Source organism: Tetrao urogallus, assembly GCF_951394365.1.
Source record: "Tetrao urogallus genome assembly, chromosome: 16".
Classification (NCBI taxonomy): Eukaryota; Metazoa; Chordata; class Aves; order Galliformes; family Phasianidae; genus Tetrao; species Tetrao urogallus.
The window spans coordinates 14,147,896-14,163,685 of record NC_136829.1 but is presented as its reverse complement, the minus strand read 5'-3'; the positions used below and the strand labels follow the sequence as shown (position 1 = coordinate 14,163,685).

General features: G+C 39.5%; 1 protein-coding gene across 1 annotated transcript in view; it reads left to right on the top strand.

The window, feature by feature from the left end:
* Window positions 1-229: 229 nt before the first annotated feature.
* Window positions 230-15,790, top strand: part of PTPN1 (protein tyrosine phosphatase non-receptor type 1) — a gene marked incomplete at both ends in the record, with an annotated part of 38,780 nt that continues 23,219 nt past the window's right edge. Inside the window, one exon of the mRNA XM_079543587.1 lies at window positions 230-385. Within this exon, the coding sequence (XP_079399713.1) occupies window positions 230-385 (156 nt within the window). The remainder of the gene's footprint in view (window positions 386-15,790) is intronic.

Here is a 15,790-nt window from a genome sequence, read left to right as displayed (position 1 = left end):
GTGGGGACCGCCCTACTTGGCTCCCGGCCCCAGATCGCCCCTCCGGCGGACGCGCTGTCCCTCAGGGGCGGAGGGCGCTGCCCAGCCGGGCGGGAACGCCGCCTCCGCGCCCCGCCGCCTCCCGCCGGCACAGCCCGCGCGCCCCTCAAACCCCGCTCCTGCGGCCGCCCCGGACGTCGCGTAGCCGGGGCGGGCTGCGCAGTTCCGGCGGAGAGAAGGGAGGGGTGACATGCAGAGCGGGCAGCTGGGGCCGCGGCGGCTGCAGCCGGAGCCGCCGGAGCAGCGGGTGCTGGGAGTCCGGGCCGGGCGCGGCGTTCCCGCCATGGAGATGGAGAAGGAGTTCCACCGGCTCGATCAGGCCGCCAGCTGGGCCGCCATCTACCAGGTGAGGGGCGGTCGCCCGGCCCCGCTCTGCCCCCGGCGCCGAGGAGGAGCGCTCTGCTTTCGGCCGCTCTCTGCCGCCGTCCGGCTCCGCTTCCCTGCGCCGGCCCGGAGCCCCGCGCGGACGGCGCCGCCTCCCGCTCCCCTCGCGGCTTTCCCTTCCTCCTTTCCCTCCCCGCCGCTGCCGTGCTCTCCTTCCCCTTTCTCCCGGCGTTCAGGAGGCCCCGCGCCGCTCCCCTCTCGTCGTGGCCTCGTCCCTCGGCGCGGCCGCCCTTCGTGGCCTTGTGAAGCTGCCCGTCCTCGCCGTGCGGAGCGAGGCTCGGGGCCGCGGCCGTCATCGTGCCGTCGCGGTGCGCGCAGATAACCGGTCGGTCTCCGTAGTGATAGAACAGATCGGAAGAGCGGCTCGTTGGAAGCACTTGCGCGGTGATCTGGTGTTATTTTTTATTATTTTGCATTTAGCACATTTCTGATGTTTTTAAGCTGTCTGGCAAACACGGATGATTCTAAGGATGCCAGCAAGGTGAATACAGATTAACAGATACAGCTGTAAAGAGGTCTTCTGCCTTGAAAGAGTTCTTTGTGCGCTTATTCAGAAGAAGGTGTGAGAGGTGGGTGTGCGCAGTCACGTCAGGCAGCGCAGCCGTGAGAGCCGTCGGAATGCTTAAGCTGCAGCACTGCATATTCTGATAAATTCTGATTCCACGTTTGTTATGTAGAGGTGAGGCTTTGCATCCCTGTGCTGCGCATTTCTCTGGCAACAGGCTTTAGAAAAAGGAAATAAAAAATGGAATTTTATGACAGTGAAATAGATGAGCTTCAACTTCACGACAACAGTATGTGAGTTGTGAAAGTAGTAGCTTGCAGGATGGGCATCTCTAGTTGTTTGGCAATGGGAAAATAAGCTTTTTTTTTTCATGAAATTTTGAATATTCTTTTCAGAAAAGTCAATTTTTTTGGTAGAGGATTTCATTTCCTGCAGAGCCTCAGTGCTTGCTAACTCTGTATTGGTTGAAAGTCATGTGCATATATGATGTTGTGTTTTTGCTAAACTATTTTTGATAGTTTGGTCTGTTGCAGGCTTAGCGCTTAGGAAATGATTTTGAGTAGCAGCATTGTAATGGAGGTGGTACACTCCTAGGGGTACGATTTAATTACTGAAGTGATATCTGTAAGGAGCCATAAGGTTAATAACGAACAAGGAACTGTGGCATGTTTTCAGTGTAGCATTCAGTGATATTTTTTTTCCTGCTTCCTTTGAATGATGTAACACAGTAACCTGCTCAGACTGTGTCACAGAGTGAGGTTTGATTGAGGTTTGATATTCAGTTAAAAAAGAAACAAGCTGAAGTGATTTGCTTCCAAATGTTGGCAGGCATGAGAGCTGGGTTTTTTGTTTTCTTGCTTGTTTTTTAAGGTTAGTAAGTATGTGCTTCTGCATCGCGTAACTCAGTTTCTAACTGCATCCTGCTTTTAAATATCAGCTGCTTTAAATGATGCTGTGGTAGATTGTGTACATCTAGAACAGTGTATTTCGCTGTAATCCGTGCTTTTGATGTCTTGGCAGTGATACGAGCAATGCAGTTTTCCAACAAATACCAATCTTTGCTTGAAGAATGGAGTTAAGTGGGATAATGTTTGTTACTGATGCAGTCGTTTCTTTCTGAAGAGTCTTTCTACGGGTTAATCATAGCATGTACTTGTAGTATCCAGGTGTTAGGATCATGATTGCTAAAATCTAGAGGTGTTCACCAATATTCTGAATGAAATATAATGCAGTTTACTAGCAGAATCAATTCCTCTTGTTTCTTGGCTGTATCGTTGATCTAGAGATACAGGTGACATTTAGAAGAGGCATTAGGAGCACAACAGAGTGGTGAAGCTAACTGGAAGGATGGCTACAAGGAGGCGTGTGTGGGTGCCACATGACTTTGAAGGCGTAAAATTTTCCAAGCTTCTTTTTTTGGACAAGGGAAAGCTATGTTCAGCTGCAATAATCACACAGTTCTGAAAGAATGTAAGATTTTTTTAAGTGTAAATAATGATAAGATAAAGACAAAAAGAGTTCAAAATGAATTTCTGAAGGTATTTGTGACAATTCTGTCTCAGGCACCGTATGGTTAGTGGCACTGTGGTAGCTAGTTGAAACTAAATACTTATGATGTTGTCAGTGTTGTTGGTTTTTTTAAACATCCAGTGCCATCTCTTTTATTAGATTTACTTGCTACCAGAACTAGCAGCCATGAGACCTTGGAAAGGTTGTTCAGAGATCTGGTACTTCACAAGAGTTGGTCTGGTACTAATCTGTGTTTCTATTATGGAGAAACATACTTGGGTCTCATTTGATTGGTTGCCTTCTAACCTAAGCATAAGAAATAATTTGAATAGTTAGCATTCTCACTCAAGTCCTCTTCCATAAAACAGCAATTTATAGAAAAATGGTCAGCAGCTTAATACAAACTTTTAAATGTGATATTGTGGTTCAAGCGTGCAGTCTAGAAAACAAATACCTAAAGGTGGGTTGAAGGATGTACATACTGCATAAATACCTTTAGGAGTACCAGTAGGATTGAAAAGCATTCACTCTGGAGATGTCACAACAAAAAGCAGTAGCCCAAAGCTAAGAAAAGAAGAGAAGGTTCTGGGGAAGCATCATTGCAGCCTTCCAATACTTGAGGGAAGCTTAGAAACAGGAGGGAGAACGACTTTTTACCAGGGCAGATAGTGATAGGCTGAGGGGGAATGGTTTTAAGCGAAAAGAGGGGAGATAGAGGTTAGATGTTAGAAATAAATTCTTTACTCAGAAGGTGGTGAGAGACATTGAATCTTCACTTGATCATAGTGAATTTGGTATCGGATTTTAATGGTAATTCTATACGTTGAAGTCTTTAATAATTTTGATTTCTAACTCCTTACCCACGTTAGCAGAATGAGATACTATCTTAAAAACGCAAACCTCAAATACAGGTTAAATTGCTTCTTGTGTTTATATAAGCCAGGTAGGTTGACGTTAGTGTGTTGGCTGATGATATTAAGTCTGATGTGTTAATAACATTAAAGAGATCTGTGAATTATTTAGTATTCAGCTATGAATCCCACACAAAGCAGACAGTGCAACCCCTGCAGACTTGATACTGCTGGTTTTCGCTGAACTGTATGTATGGCAACTGCTCAAAATTAGTTTTCCATGTGAAGGATGCAGAATTCGTGCACTTTTTTTTTCTTTTTACAGACAGTACATTGTAAAATAAGAAAGAAGCGATCATCTGGATTTTCAGATATGTTCAGAATTGAAAGAACTGAGAATATTGGGCACTGTGCTAGATCTGCTGCTGTGTGTACCCTGGAAAACTGATGTATGGTTACAGTTAAGTACGGTTCGGTTTGATACCTGTAAGAGGAATATTATAGCTGTTCTCAGTTCTTCAAAAAAGGAAGTTTGGTGCTTTTTTGTTTGTTTGTTTTTAACTATTATTAATATGACTGTTACTTTTTTCCCAAATCTCCTAAGCTAAACTAAAATACTGCAAAATATACAAGTTAATAAACTTCACACAGGCTATGGGAGAGATATAGGAAGCAACCAAGGATGTTCTGAATATTTCTCTCTCAAAAGAGAAGAGACATGGAAAACTTTTTTATTGTCTCTGTGTTTGAGGTAGATTTCAGTGTTGAAAGTAACAAGCTGTAAAATGGTTCGCCCTGTAAACTGTATACTGTGGTTGTGTTATATTTTTAAAGTAAATGAACAGGAAGTTCTACCAGTGTTTTCAGTTTATAAGCTGCTGTGAGAGTTCAGACTATCCTGCTGCAGTGTATAAGCATTTGTGTTTCTCTTTTGCTCTGGTGCTATCAAACTTTAAACTTCTTTGGAGTACTTAAATTTTAGTATGAGTACAGCTTATTCTAAATGCATCTTTGTGCCTGATTCTGCCAGTTCTTGTTCCTTGAAAATACAGGTCTCTGCATGCATGCCTTGCCACTTCTTAACTTGTGCTATTCAAGTTGATTCATTCAAGGTGTAATTTAATTGGCTCTCATTATGGAGAGCTACCTTAGAATTGGTAGTTGCAGGGATTCTCTCTTTGCCTGCAATACAGCTAAGGATATATGCCATGTTTTCCAGTGCCGTATGGCTGTTGAATTTTGATAGAACTGTAGGAGAGACAGAGCAGGTAACTGAGCCCCTGTGGCTTGTGAAGTCATTATCTTCTCTGCAAAAAAGCAAAGTTCACTTTCATTTACAAGTGCTAGTATGCTTTGTGCTATTGAGAGTGTTCCAGGGCATTCAGCTGCGTTGGCTAGTTGTGGTAGTCACCTTTCCAGGTAAGACTGATCATATCTGCTGATGGCAAACAGGAGATGGTGGAAGTCCTCTTCACTTGAGCTACTGAGCAGCTTAGTATTGCTTGTTTTTCAGAAGCTGGAGTCTAAAATATAAGTATTTGAAGTGTCCTTTCTTATAGCATTGCTCTAAGTAGAATAAAAATGGAGCCCGTATTTCTCTATTGTAGCTTACTGCTAAGGGGTACAATTTGCCAAAAATCTGAAAATCATACCTGTGGGCAGTAAGTGCTATGCCTGCTACTGAGTGCCTTCAGAAGGATTTCAGGGTTTCAGAGGGTTCTTCCACATTATTTGTTCCTCTTCCTTTCTGCTTGTCATAACTGACAGTTACAGAGAATACAGTGTTAACCACATGCCAAACGATGTCGAATTCAAACAGAAATTGCACTTGCGAACAGAGAATCAAATACATTGTGTTCAAGGTAGACTATGCATTTCTGAAACTAAAATAACTTTTAAAATATTCTTGTCAAGTTTGTATTAACAAGTTCATCATACAGGCAACTAAACATTAAAATGAGATCTTGAAAGGCTTACGTTGCAAATGAATGTAGATGTTCTGCAGGTGTTTTATCTGAGACTTTCTAGGCTGTGCTTCACACTGAAGGATCGCTGCTACTTTCTTACCAGTTCTCCTGTTTCACATCAGTTACCAGCATGACATAATAATCCATTTGGACTGTTAATTCAGCCTAATCAACTTAAGAGGGTACTGAGTGATTCCTTAAAGTTCAGAATTCATGTATGAACTGAAATGGACATTTTTAAATTAAAATTACATGGAGTAAGAAAGAGAATCTATGAACAAATGAAGAAAAAGCCATACTAGCAGTATTAGCTTGAGATCTCACTATCGCTTGTAGTCAGTGAATGTGAGCGAGTTGTGTCACTCACTAGGGATGCCACTGAATTTGTTTTCCTATGGTCAAATAAAGTAGTTTTTTCCTTAGTCTCCTCACATGCAAAATGAGAACTGTTTAAAGTGTCAGAGAGCTTATAAGCACAAAATTATTTTCTTCCCTTTTGTTTCACAGAAGGAAAAGAACCCAAAGTATGCATACATTATCAGTGTTCTGTTGTGAAGATAGGACACAGTTTTCTAGGTTTATTGGTTGTTTTAACTGTATTTTTGTTGCTGTTGTTTGTATCTAATACCTCCAAACTAGGTCACTGCGTGACGAAGATTTCAGCTCATGTACTGCTTCAGGTAATGCAGAATGTATGTGGATGTTCTCTTCTGATCATAGTGATCTTTTGCAGTCTGTGTTCTCTTTTAAAACAGGGGCCTTCGTTCATCAGTGAGGATGAAATCTCTGCTAGGTGAAAGTCTGCAAAATGTGTTTAGCCAGAGGCTTATTTAATGGCCAGATGGATAGATATTTGAAAATTGAATATTATGCCATAAACCTTAGAAATTAAAAACAAAACAAACAAAAAAGCCACACGGTTAGCTGGATAATTAGAATTTTCCTGAGTGTAACATTTTCTAGTATGCTCTGCTTAATTCTGCAGTTTCTGCAGTGCTGATTAGTAAAAAGGTTAATATGGAGTGAGATCAAAGATTATCACATAGAGCATCACCTGAGGTTTTATATAGTATTCAAATGCTGAACTGCAAGTGCTGTCAATGTTAGTCGTTTTACATGGATTTTAAAAAGTTGTTTTTGAAATATTCAACTATAATTTTTGTGTCTGTACTTCTATAAAAGTGTGTAGTGCATCTGGACCTTTTGGAAGCACGTGGTGTGTTTTTTTTTTTCTTGAAGGAAGCTTGTTTATGAAAATAAAATGAAGAAACATTCCCTGTGATGTTTGGAAGTAATAATATGGCTTGAACTGATCTGTCAGCTTTGATGTGTACAGTGCTTACCATTGAGATTTTTTTTTTTAAGTCATCGGTCACCATGTCTCACATTGATTTGCACAAGAAACACTTTTTAGTTATCTCTCTGGTGTCAGTAGACATGCCCTTGCTGGTTTGGCTGGGAGGGGCACTGTGATACAACATCAAAATGCCTTTGTGTGTTCCCTTTGTAGATCGTGTTGAACAAACACCAGTTCATTTTCTACCAAAGCTTGTGAATTTAGATGTGCTTTTTCTCTCACCCATGCAAGACATTGCTAAGATTCAATAACTTGCCTATTATACTAAGAAAAAGCGAGTAATTCTTGGAAATTCGTGATTCTGTTAGTAGTGGTAGCTTATCTGCCTTCAGCTTGGGTTTGTGCTTTCTACATCGCCAAGAGAAAGATTCATGGGACAGCAGAGAAAAATCTGTCATCCGTGATCAAAGGGTAAAAGAGTCAGCATAGTAGGAAAGTTTGGGAATTTTTAAAATTCATTTTTTCCCCCTAGGTTCTGGTTCTGTAGGTTCTGTTCCCTTATGCTTTCACCTTGCTCAACACTGTCCCAGAAAATGGACTGCTGAGCACAATATTTCCATAAGTTATTGTCTTTGCAGTCATAAGCAGTGAAGTAACAAGCTGGATATCTAGGGCATCTGCTTGTGGAAGAACATCAGTACAGCCAGCTTATTTGACAGGTCTGAATTTTCAGTCATTGTGGCTAGAGCCTGTCTGTATCTTTTAACCCAAAGTACTTAACATTAACACCGTGTCAAATGTGTTTCCTCCTTAATTGTGTATGCTTTGTTCTTTTTCCCTAGTGGCTGTTGCTTTTCACTCACGCTCTCTTGCTGGCTCCTACTTGTCCTTGTTGACTGGCGCGGTGCTGAACATGGATTGTAGAGGGGAAAAAATATTTGGGCATTCTGCTTTCTCATTGAGCACATAGTTAATGAAAGAAAGCAGATTAAAAAAAGCTTTTTTGCTGAATTCAGCATTAATCTCTTGGTGGTGTATTTTGGATTTACCTAAGTGGCATACCAATACCTGCATTAAGGGCTTGTTTCAGAGCCTGTTTCTCATTGTCAGGGACTGAAACTGAATCTTCACTGTACGTTGGATATTTTAGTCTTTCCATGCTGGGATTCAAACCTTGAAGTAGTGCTGAGCTCCTTTTCACTGCAGTGTACTCCAGTGGAAGGAACAGGAAGAAGTCTGCTGCGTGCCTTCGCCATCTGTGCCTTTTCCCACCATCTGAAACTGTAATTGTCTTAGCAATTGGTTGTTGTGGATGCTGTGGTAGCACAATTGAAGGGATAAAAAGGCACCTTCAGAATTGACAGCACAGTTGGTCAGCGATGTGGACTGACCAGCTTTCACTCACCAGCTTTTGTGATACTGCTTAATCAGATTTGAATTGTGTGGCACAGTCTTTTTCCTGTATGTGGGAGTAGGAAATAAAGCAATAACAACGAAGCAAATTTTGCATTTGGCTGTGTGTGTAACGATATAAAAACTATGATTCTTTTCCAGTGGGGAAAGTGGAGCTGTGTGAGTCAGGCTGCAGGCAGGGTAGCAATGGAGCCCTCTGCTCAGAAAGCTTATTGTGCTTCAGGTACTAAAACACTTGTTGAAAAAGCTGCTAGGTAGTATCTTAAAGTAGCTGTTCTATTTGCAATCTTTCATGTACTTTTTCTTGTATCTCAAGTTCCCAGAATTTTATGTTTCTTCTTTGAAGTGCTTGATTCATCAAGTTTTCAGTGCTGTGAGCCATCTTAGAAGATGCTCTGTTTTTCAGGTTATTTATATTTATTGGGAACAAGCAGTCTATGCATAAAGAAGAATTTCTTCCCTTGTGAACATTTGAATGCAAATTGCTTGTTTTTATAATTTCAAATCCCACAGTGACAAGTTACAGTAGCATAAGCAGTGTGACCTTTTGGTGTGATTGCAGGAAGTAAAATATGAAAACTATTTTAAAAATAAAATTCCTTTGACTAAGGAAGACTGTGCTTCCTTGATCTGACAGGAAAAATAAGCCATACCAGTTCAAATCTTGATTCCATTCTGCTGCTACTTTTTTTCCAATGTCTTCTGTGCAGTTACTGCAGCTGGTTGTAGTAGGGCAGATCACTGGAGCAAGAATGAGAACCAAAAAAATACTGTGTGGCTTATTAACAGCCAAAATCAATATCCACACATTCTGGATCATTTTTTAGTATTTCCAGAAATGAAAGAAAAGTTTTGAGTTTTAGCCAGCAAGGAATGTCAAAGTAGACAGCTACCTGATGCCAGAAAACGTGTAATACTTTTACAGCTTAATTAAATAGAAAAGTGATAATTGTCGTATTTTTTTTACACTTCTGGCAAGGACTGTGTTCACCTAATGATTGCAGTTGCCCACCAGGAGCTGTGCAGTGCCCAGCAGCACCTGCAGCATGACAAAGAGGACTCTTGCTTCAACTTGTACTATGTTTTCATTCCCACGTTGGTATCTTCTCAGAATTGGCCCAGAGTTTCCATGATGAGCAGTTCTGCCTGTCTGGTCTTTTAAAACTTGTGAATAATGAAGGATGATACATGTAGCAAAGAAACAGCCCCCTCATTTTATCCTTGCATGTTACACTAGCTGTCATTAAATCAGTAATGTACTGAGAAATACGATATTGAGTTGAGGGGGCTGGTTGTTTCATTTGACAGCAAGCAATACTACACAGACAGCTGATCAGTAATTTCCCTTAAGCCCAGTTGCCTCATTTGAAGTGAAGTTGCTTGTTCTCGCTGGAAACAGGCTTGGCGTTCAGGGTTCTGGAGCACGGTTGCTCACCATGTCCCTCAAAGTTGTCTTGTTTTCAGTAGAGGAGAAAGATTGAATCCGGTTGAAAATATGTGAAATCTTTACAGCTGCTAAGTTGCTGGGTTTATTAGCCAACATCAGAGCATTAGCGGAGAGGTCTAATCTTACAGCAGGCTTTTTAAAGCTTGTTAAGCAGGCAGAGCAGAAAGATTTTATGGCTATTACTAACTGATAAACAAGAAACTGATGACAAATATGACATAATTTGTGTCAGGTTTACCATTCAGAACCTCGGTTTGGAACTGAATCTGTTCTGCTGAGTTTTACTTGATTGCCTTACCATAAGTGTAGCATACAGGCTGCTTGTCTGAGGCTGACTGACAGCAGGAAATTCCTTGTAATTTTGCTGAATTCTCAGTGGGGCTTTGGGGTGACGAAAATGTTATGTGCTTACTGGTATGTGCTTATTGTTTTTTGAGAGTAGCTGAATTACTTTACTATTGCTTCTAGTTAGGAGCAAACACTCAAATATTATTTTACAATAATAATAAATGTATACATTGGAACTTTAAGAAAGAAAATCAACATAAGACCTCAGAGACTTCTTTACACTAAAGTATTTTCTAGCAATGTGTTCTCCAGGTAAAAGCATCTCTTTATGCAAATTTCTGTCTCTGAATGGTTTAAGAAAAATAATCCATTGTTGTAAAAATGCCTGCCCAGAGTACTGTTGATGCCTTAGGAGGTACTTGGGTGTGATCCTAATAGTCAGTAACCTTTATTTGTGAACCAGTTCTCAGAAACCTTTAGATAATGGTCTTTTGGTGGGGACTGGGGGTAAAGTTTGGTTGTGTTTTTTTGTTGTTATTGTTTGTTTGTTTTAAGATGTTCGAAAGTTTGTTTTTTTTTTTATTCTTTCTGTTACTGTTTAAGATGTGTGCTAAGAATGCAAGCAGTTTTTAGATAGCCACCAAATTACAAAGCTGCCAGTGGCTTACAGGAGATGCAGGGTTAGGAGCAGGAGTCTGGTTGGGCTATAGGCATGGTAGGCTGGGTACAGCACAGAGGCCTGGCCTATGAGAGAGGAGCAAAGGAGGTCATAAGAGTTGTGCACTTCCAAAGAGGATGCTGTAATGGTGGAGATGGCAGTTGCAATAGTTGTGTGGATTTGCTGAATAATTTGGTGTTTCCTGAGTGAATTACTCTAAACTTGAAGTAACAGTAGATGCATGAAGTGGCAAAATGTTGTTTATCTTGTCTGATGCGTGCAATCTGTTTTATTAGCATGGCGAGTATGAAATAGTTCTTTGAAGTCCCAGCTTGTCTTGTTCTGCAGACTTTTTCATGTACTGGAGTGCAGTGCTAATCCCTCCCGCATTATCATCTCTATAGATATTCATCTTGATTGTGTAGAGTGCCTGTTTAACACTGATGCTGTTTTAAACTCTCAGTTGTTTTCACATGGGGAGAAGACAACCTGCCTGACTGGAGGTGAATGCTCCCTCACAGTGCAGTGACGATTAAAGCAGTCATTAGTAATGAAGGATTGCTTCTGTCATTGTCTTAAGGTACTTTGAAACATGGAGAAATAATAAGATATAGAATGAGTTTTAGCATTTAAGTTGTGCCTTGCTTTGAATTAATGGAAGGATTCTGTCTTTCCACAGGAATTTGTCAGGCTGTTTAGCTATAGATTTTCTTATACACTGTTTATTCTGGAGACGTAATTTTATTCACTCTTCCTTTGTGAGGACCAATTGCTAACACACATTGGAAGCTAGGCTTATTTTCAGCAAAAAATAATATCAATATCCACTGTAACTGAAAACTAAGTGTACATTTTGATTTGTGCTTGAAGGGCAGCTAGCAAAGCAAAGTGCTCCTAGATCCATTTTCAGTCAAGGTGTCCTCTGAATGTGAGTTCACTGAATGTAACATCCATACTGTTCACATTCAAGGGTTAAGTTTCTCTTTCAAAAAAAGGTATTGATTTTTCTCTTTTTTTCTTGGAACAGTTTACTGCTCTGGAAATAGTTGTGTAAACAGTCAACTCTATGTGCTTCTTCTGCTGAGCCTTTACGTAGAGCAGAGGTGCCCAGCCATTCTGCCTTGGAGCCAGGTGAAGGCTGTACAGTCTGTTCTGTCCCTGCTACCAACCCGTGGGCTTGTGCACATGGCATGTGATCTGTCCAGCCCTTACATGACCCAGCAGCCATACAGTCAGGTAAACAAATGTATAAACTTGTGTTTGTGAGGATGGGATATGGCATCAGTATTTGGCTTATGCCAAAAGTTGCATTCAGTCCATGGATCGCTTGCTCCAGTGAGCTGGTTGTCTCAGGTTTAGAAAGCTGTAGGCTGTAAAGTAAAACTAGTTTAGCCCTTTTTTTGTCCTAAGCACATATTTGACAGAATTGTGAGAAAATGGGAGTATCCTAATTCTGCTTTATCTAACATCTGTTTTCAGAAGTACTGTTTATTCTCAGCAGGTTTTTGTGTGCACTGCAGTAGCTTGGCAACTTGTAGGTTGCACCATTCGGTGATTTCAGTATGCTTTTAATCATTACTGAAATTTTCCTTTCCAAGTTTGAATATTCAAAGTACAGTGAAGTGGGCATCTGTGATTATAATAATACAATACCAACAGAAATGTTTCATTTGGGATCTGTTTAACAAGTTGTTCATTCAAATTTGTAATCCAGTATGTCTTCAAATTTCAGTCCAGAAGTCTTTCTTGAAATTAGTTTAAGAAAGGGATACTTGTAACTTCTTTCTGCAAGTGATTGTTAACCACTACACAGGTACTCAGAGTCCCCAAATACCTATTTGGGTAGCTTGCTGGAAGAAGCTCAGTACTAAAAGGCCTGACTGCTTGCTGGCGCTTCACTGGAAGCAAAGTTTGAGTTTGACCTCTGCGCATGGGGGCATGAAGATGCTCTGTGCATCCTGTTAAGTGTACATTCTCTTTACACTTGAATCTCAGTATGCTCGAAATGGTACAAAGGTAATAGTGTGAAGAGTACAGTACTGTTGCCTTACAAGTGTTCTCACGGTATGCTTACTAATGTTCAATGAAGTGTTCTTATGCTGTAGGTTAGAACCTCCTAGGATTTTGAGTGATACCCTTATTTGTAGGGAAGAAACAGCATAGGAAAACCACTTACATTATGGAGTTGGTGCCTTCCGTAGCATATGGTTCATCATTTGTAGTGAACAGTGATTCCTCATAATAAATTCGGTAATACCCCTCACACTTGGAGCTTAAAAATTGCATCTCAAGAAAGCCAGTAAAACAACATGTGATAAAAACATCTTCCAGGAAATGAAGTTGATCAGTAAATAAGATGTAGATATCTTTTTTTCTTTTTTCTTTTTTTTAAATAGGTAACATAGAGTTCACAACTTCCTATTTAACAATTCCTGCCACTTCCTTTCTTGTGTGTTTTAGTACTTCCTCTACATACGAGCTCATAACTTTTGAGAGACTTCATGGAACTAGTAGAAAGTTTGGAAATACAGCCATTGTCTGTCTCATAGTATTCTAAATGTAAGAATAGTTTACCACACTGTGAGGCTTTATTCCCTTAAATTTTTCAAATATATTAGAAAGTGTTATGTAGATTTTTAGATATTCAGAGTACTTAATATGAATGGAATCATGTATGCAAAGTGAGACCAGTTGCTTAGTGTTTCAAAACAGTGAACAAGGCTTCGTTGAATTAGAATTAAGTCCTTTCCTTTGCATATTAAACATTTGTTGTGTTGCTTTGTCCTTCTAAAGGCTTAATCCATTTTTTGTTACAGTTGTTTTTGTTTTCTCTATAGAAAAAGTAAATTTAAAAATTAGACTTCACCGACATAAATAAGACTTAATGCTTACACAACTCAGAAACACAATGGCTTAGATATGGCTTATCTTGTAAATGCTTATTATGTTCGAATCTATCTATTTCGTGTTATTGCTGCTAAATAGGTATAGGAGATACACTTTTGCTCAGTGATTACTGAAACTGTATTTCAGAACTCTTTAAACAAGGCGTATATGTTTACAAGCAAGCAGCTATGAACTGACCTTTTCCTTTTGAGACAGGCTCTTTTCAATGTTCAAGATAGAGAGGAGATTGTCTTTACCTTATTTGATAAGAATTTATACCTATATAAATGAAACATTACAGAAAAAATAGCGGTAAGTCTCTGCAGTCTGAATAAACTGTTGCTGTTGTGTCTAATATGGTAACAGTATTGTGCTGTGAAGGCTAATTTGGTAGGTTTCTAAGAGGGAAATAACCTTTGAAACTCTTATAATATGCAAACTAATTAGAGGGTGCAGTGAACAGAGCTGTTTCTGCCAAGCTGACTAAGCTAGGAATTCAAATTACTATTTTTAGCCAGTTTATAATGTTTCTAGTTCTCAATAGTACCCATGTTACCACCTTCAAGAATTATATTAATGTATAGTTATCCCACTGATTAACAAAGTACAATCAATATTTTTAGTGCAAGCACTATGTTACTTTTTAGCTCAGAACAAACTGTGAATATACAGACAAAACGAAACTCTTCTAGTAGCATCTGGGCTGTGGTACACTATAATCATGTCTATGACTTGCATGAGTTTGGACTAAAAGCTTCCTTAGAGGAAAAGACATGATCCCTGGAGTGAAGTAACTGTTGTTTTCTGTAAGTTCTTTACATATAATTTCTCTAGTGTACATATCTTTTTCCCCCCAACAAGAGAATTCCCTTTCTCCAAGAATTTCTTGCATGCTATTGTTTGCATTAAAGAATGCTTTTCTGTTGATCCTTAAAATATAATCAACATAAAGATCCTGTTTAAAAAACAAACAAACAAAAACAACTTCTGAGTTTTGTCCAGAGATTTAAAAATCATTGTTATCAGCTGTTTTGTACTTCAAGAAGTAACTGCAGCAGTACAAGAGTTTGGGAAGTACTGAGATGAGTCACATCATAAGAAGTGTTTGCAATTACGAGATAGTGACAAGACTAACTTCAAAATTAAATTCTAAACTATTATTTCTTTTTTTTTTTTCTCCCAGTAAGCTTCCTTTGGTACTTTCTGCAAAGATCACTAGATGAGCAAAATATACTCCTCAGAATGTATGTGCAGTAAATGAACGTACTTAATGAATAAATGAGTTGCCTTTTTTCTTTAATTTTATATCAGTCTGATTTTAATGAAGCATGTTGCTTGCTGGTATCTAAACCTGCTTTAACTGGCTGTGTTTTCTGAAAACATACATAGCTACTTTTACTTTACAGTTAAGAATTCAGTTTTTAAAAAAAGATTTTAATTCTCTTTTACTTCTATTAACACTAATAGATTACTTACTGTATCCCTTCTAAATTGCAACAGGTAAGATCTGAGTTTAGTCAGTATTAGATGTTGAAACTGATAGTTTAAAGTTAATTCTGTTTTCATAAGCTTTATATTTTTCACTTCTGTTTTTCATGATGGTAAGAGACATCCAGACCAACTCAAATAAAGAAAATAAAATCTAGACAAACTCCAGAAAATAGTTCTGATTCTTTTTGCTTCTGATTTTGTGTCATGATGGAAAACAGGCCATTAATATAGATGTACTTTTCTATTTTTAAATACTTTAAATACTTTCTGCCCAGAAATGTAAAGGAAGCTCATGATTTCCAGGCCTGGCTCCGATGATGCTGAGCGATGTCCACTTCCACTGACAGGTTTTTTTTAATAAAGCTAGCAAAGGGGAGGGGAGCTAATCTAAAACTTTCTCCTCTTGCCTCTAGGGACCAGGGAGGACAAAAGCATTCCTATGGGAGCTAGAAGAATTGCTCATAGAAATATCCTCCCTTCTGAACGGAGAAGTATATAGCTGTTCCAACGCAGCTGTCAACCAAAGAGAGCACTGCAGTGTAGTAGCTGGATTCCTAAAATGGTAGTGAGAAATGTTGGCTCCAAAGTTAGAAGCCAAATGAGTTAGAGCATTGCAGATGAAAACTAATCTGCTTGGAGAACGCAAGGAGCATCCATAATAGCAACAAAGAAGTGGCTTCTAATGGTCTTCATTGGTTGACTTCCTTAACTGGTATATTTGCAGTCCTTGAGGGAAGATGTGGCTGCAGTAATGGCTGTTAGGAGAGATCAGGTAGATCAAAATCAGTACTCTAGCTGAAAGGTGTTTTCTTGCTCACTGAAACCCTTTAATGTTTCAGCAGTTCAAGCTGACATAAATGTTTATTTTGGAATGTAATGCCAGCAACAACAGCAAACTTAACATTAGAGCATTCAAAGAACAATAGCAGTGATGTGAAAAATGTTTTCCTTTTTAAGTCCTAAAAGGATATTTTTGTAGCTTTTAGTCTCTAATGACCTTTCAGAGTGTGTTCTTCCACGGCCCATTTTTCTCTTTGCATGCAAATTCTAATGCT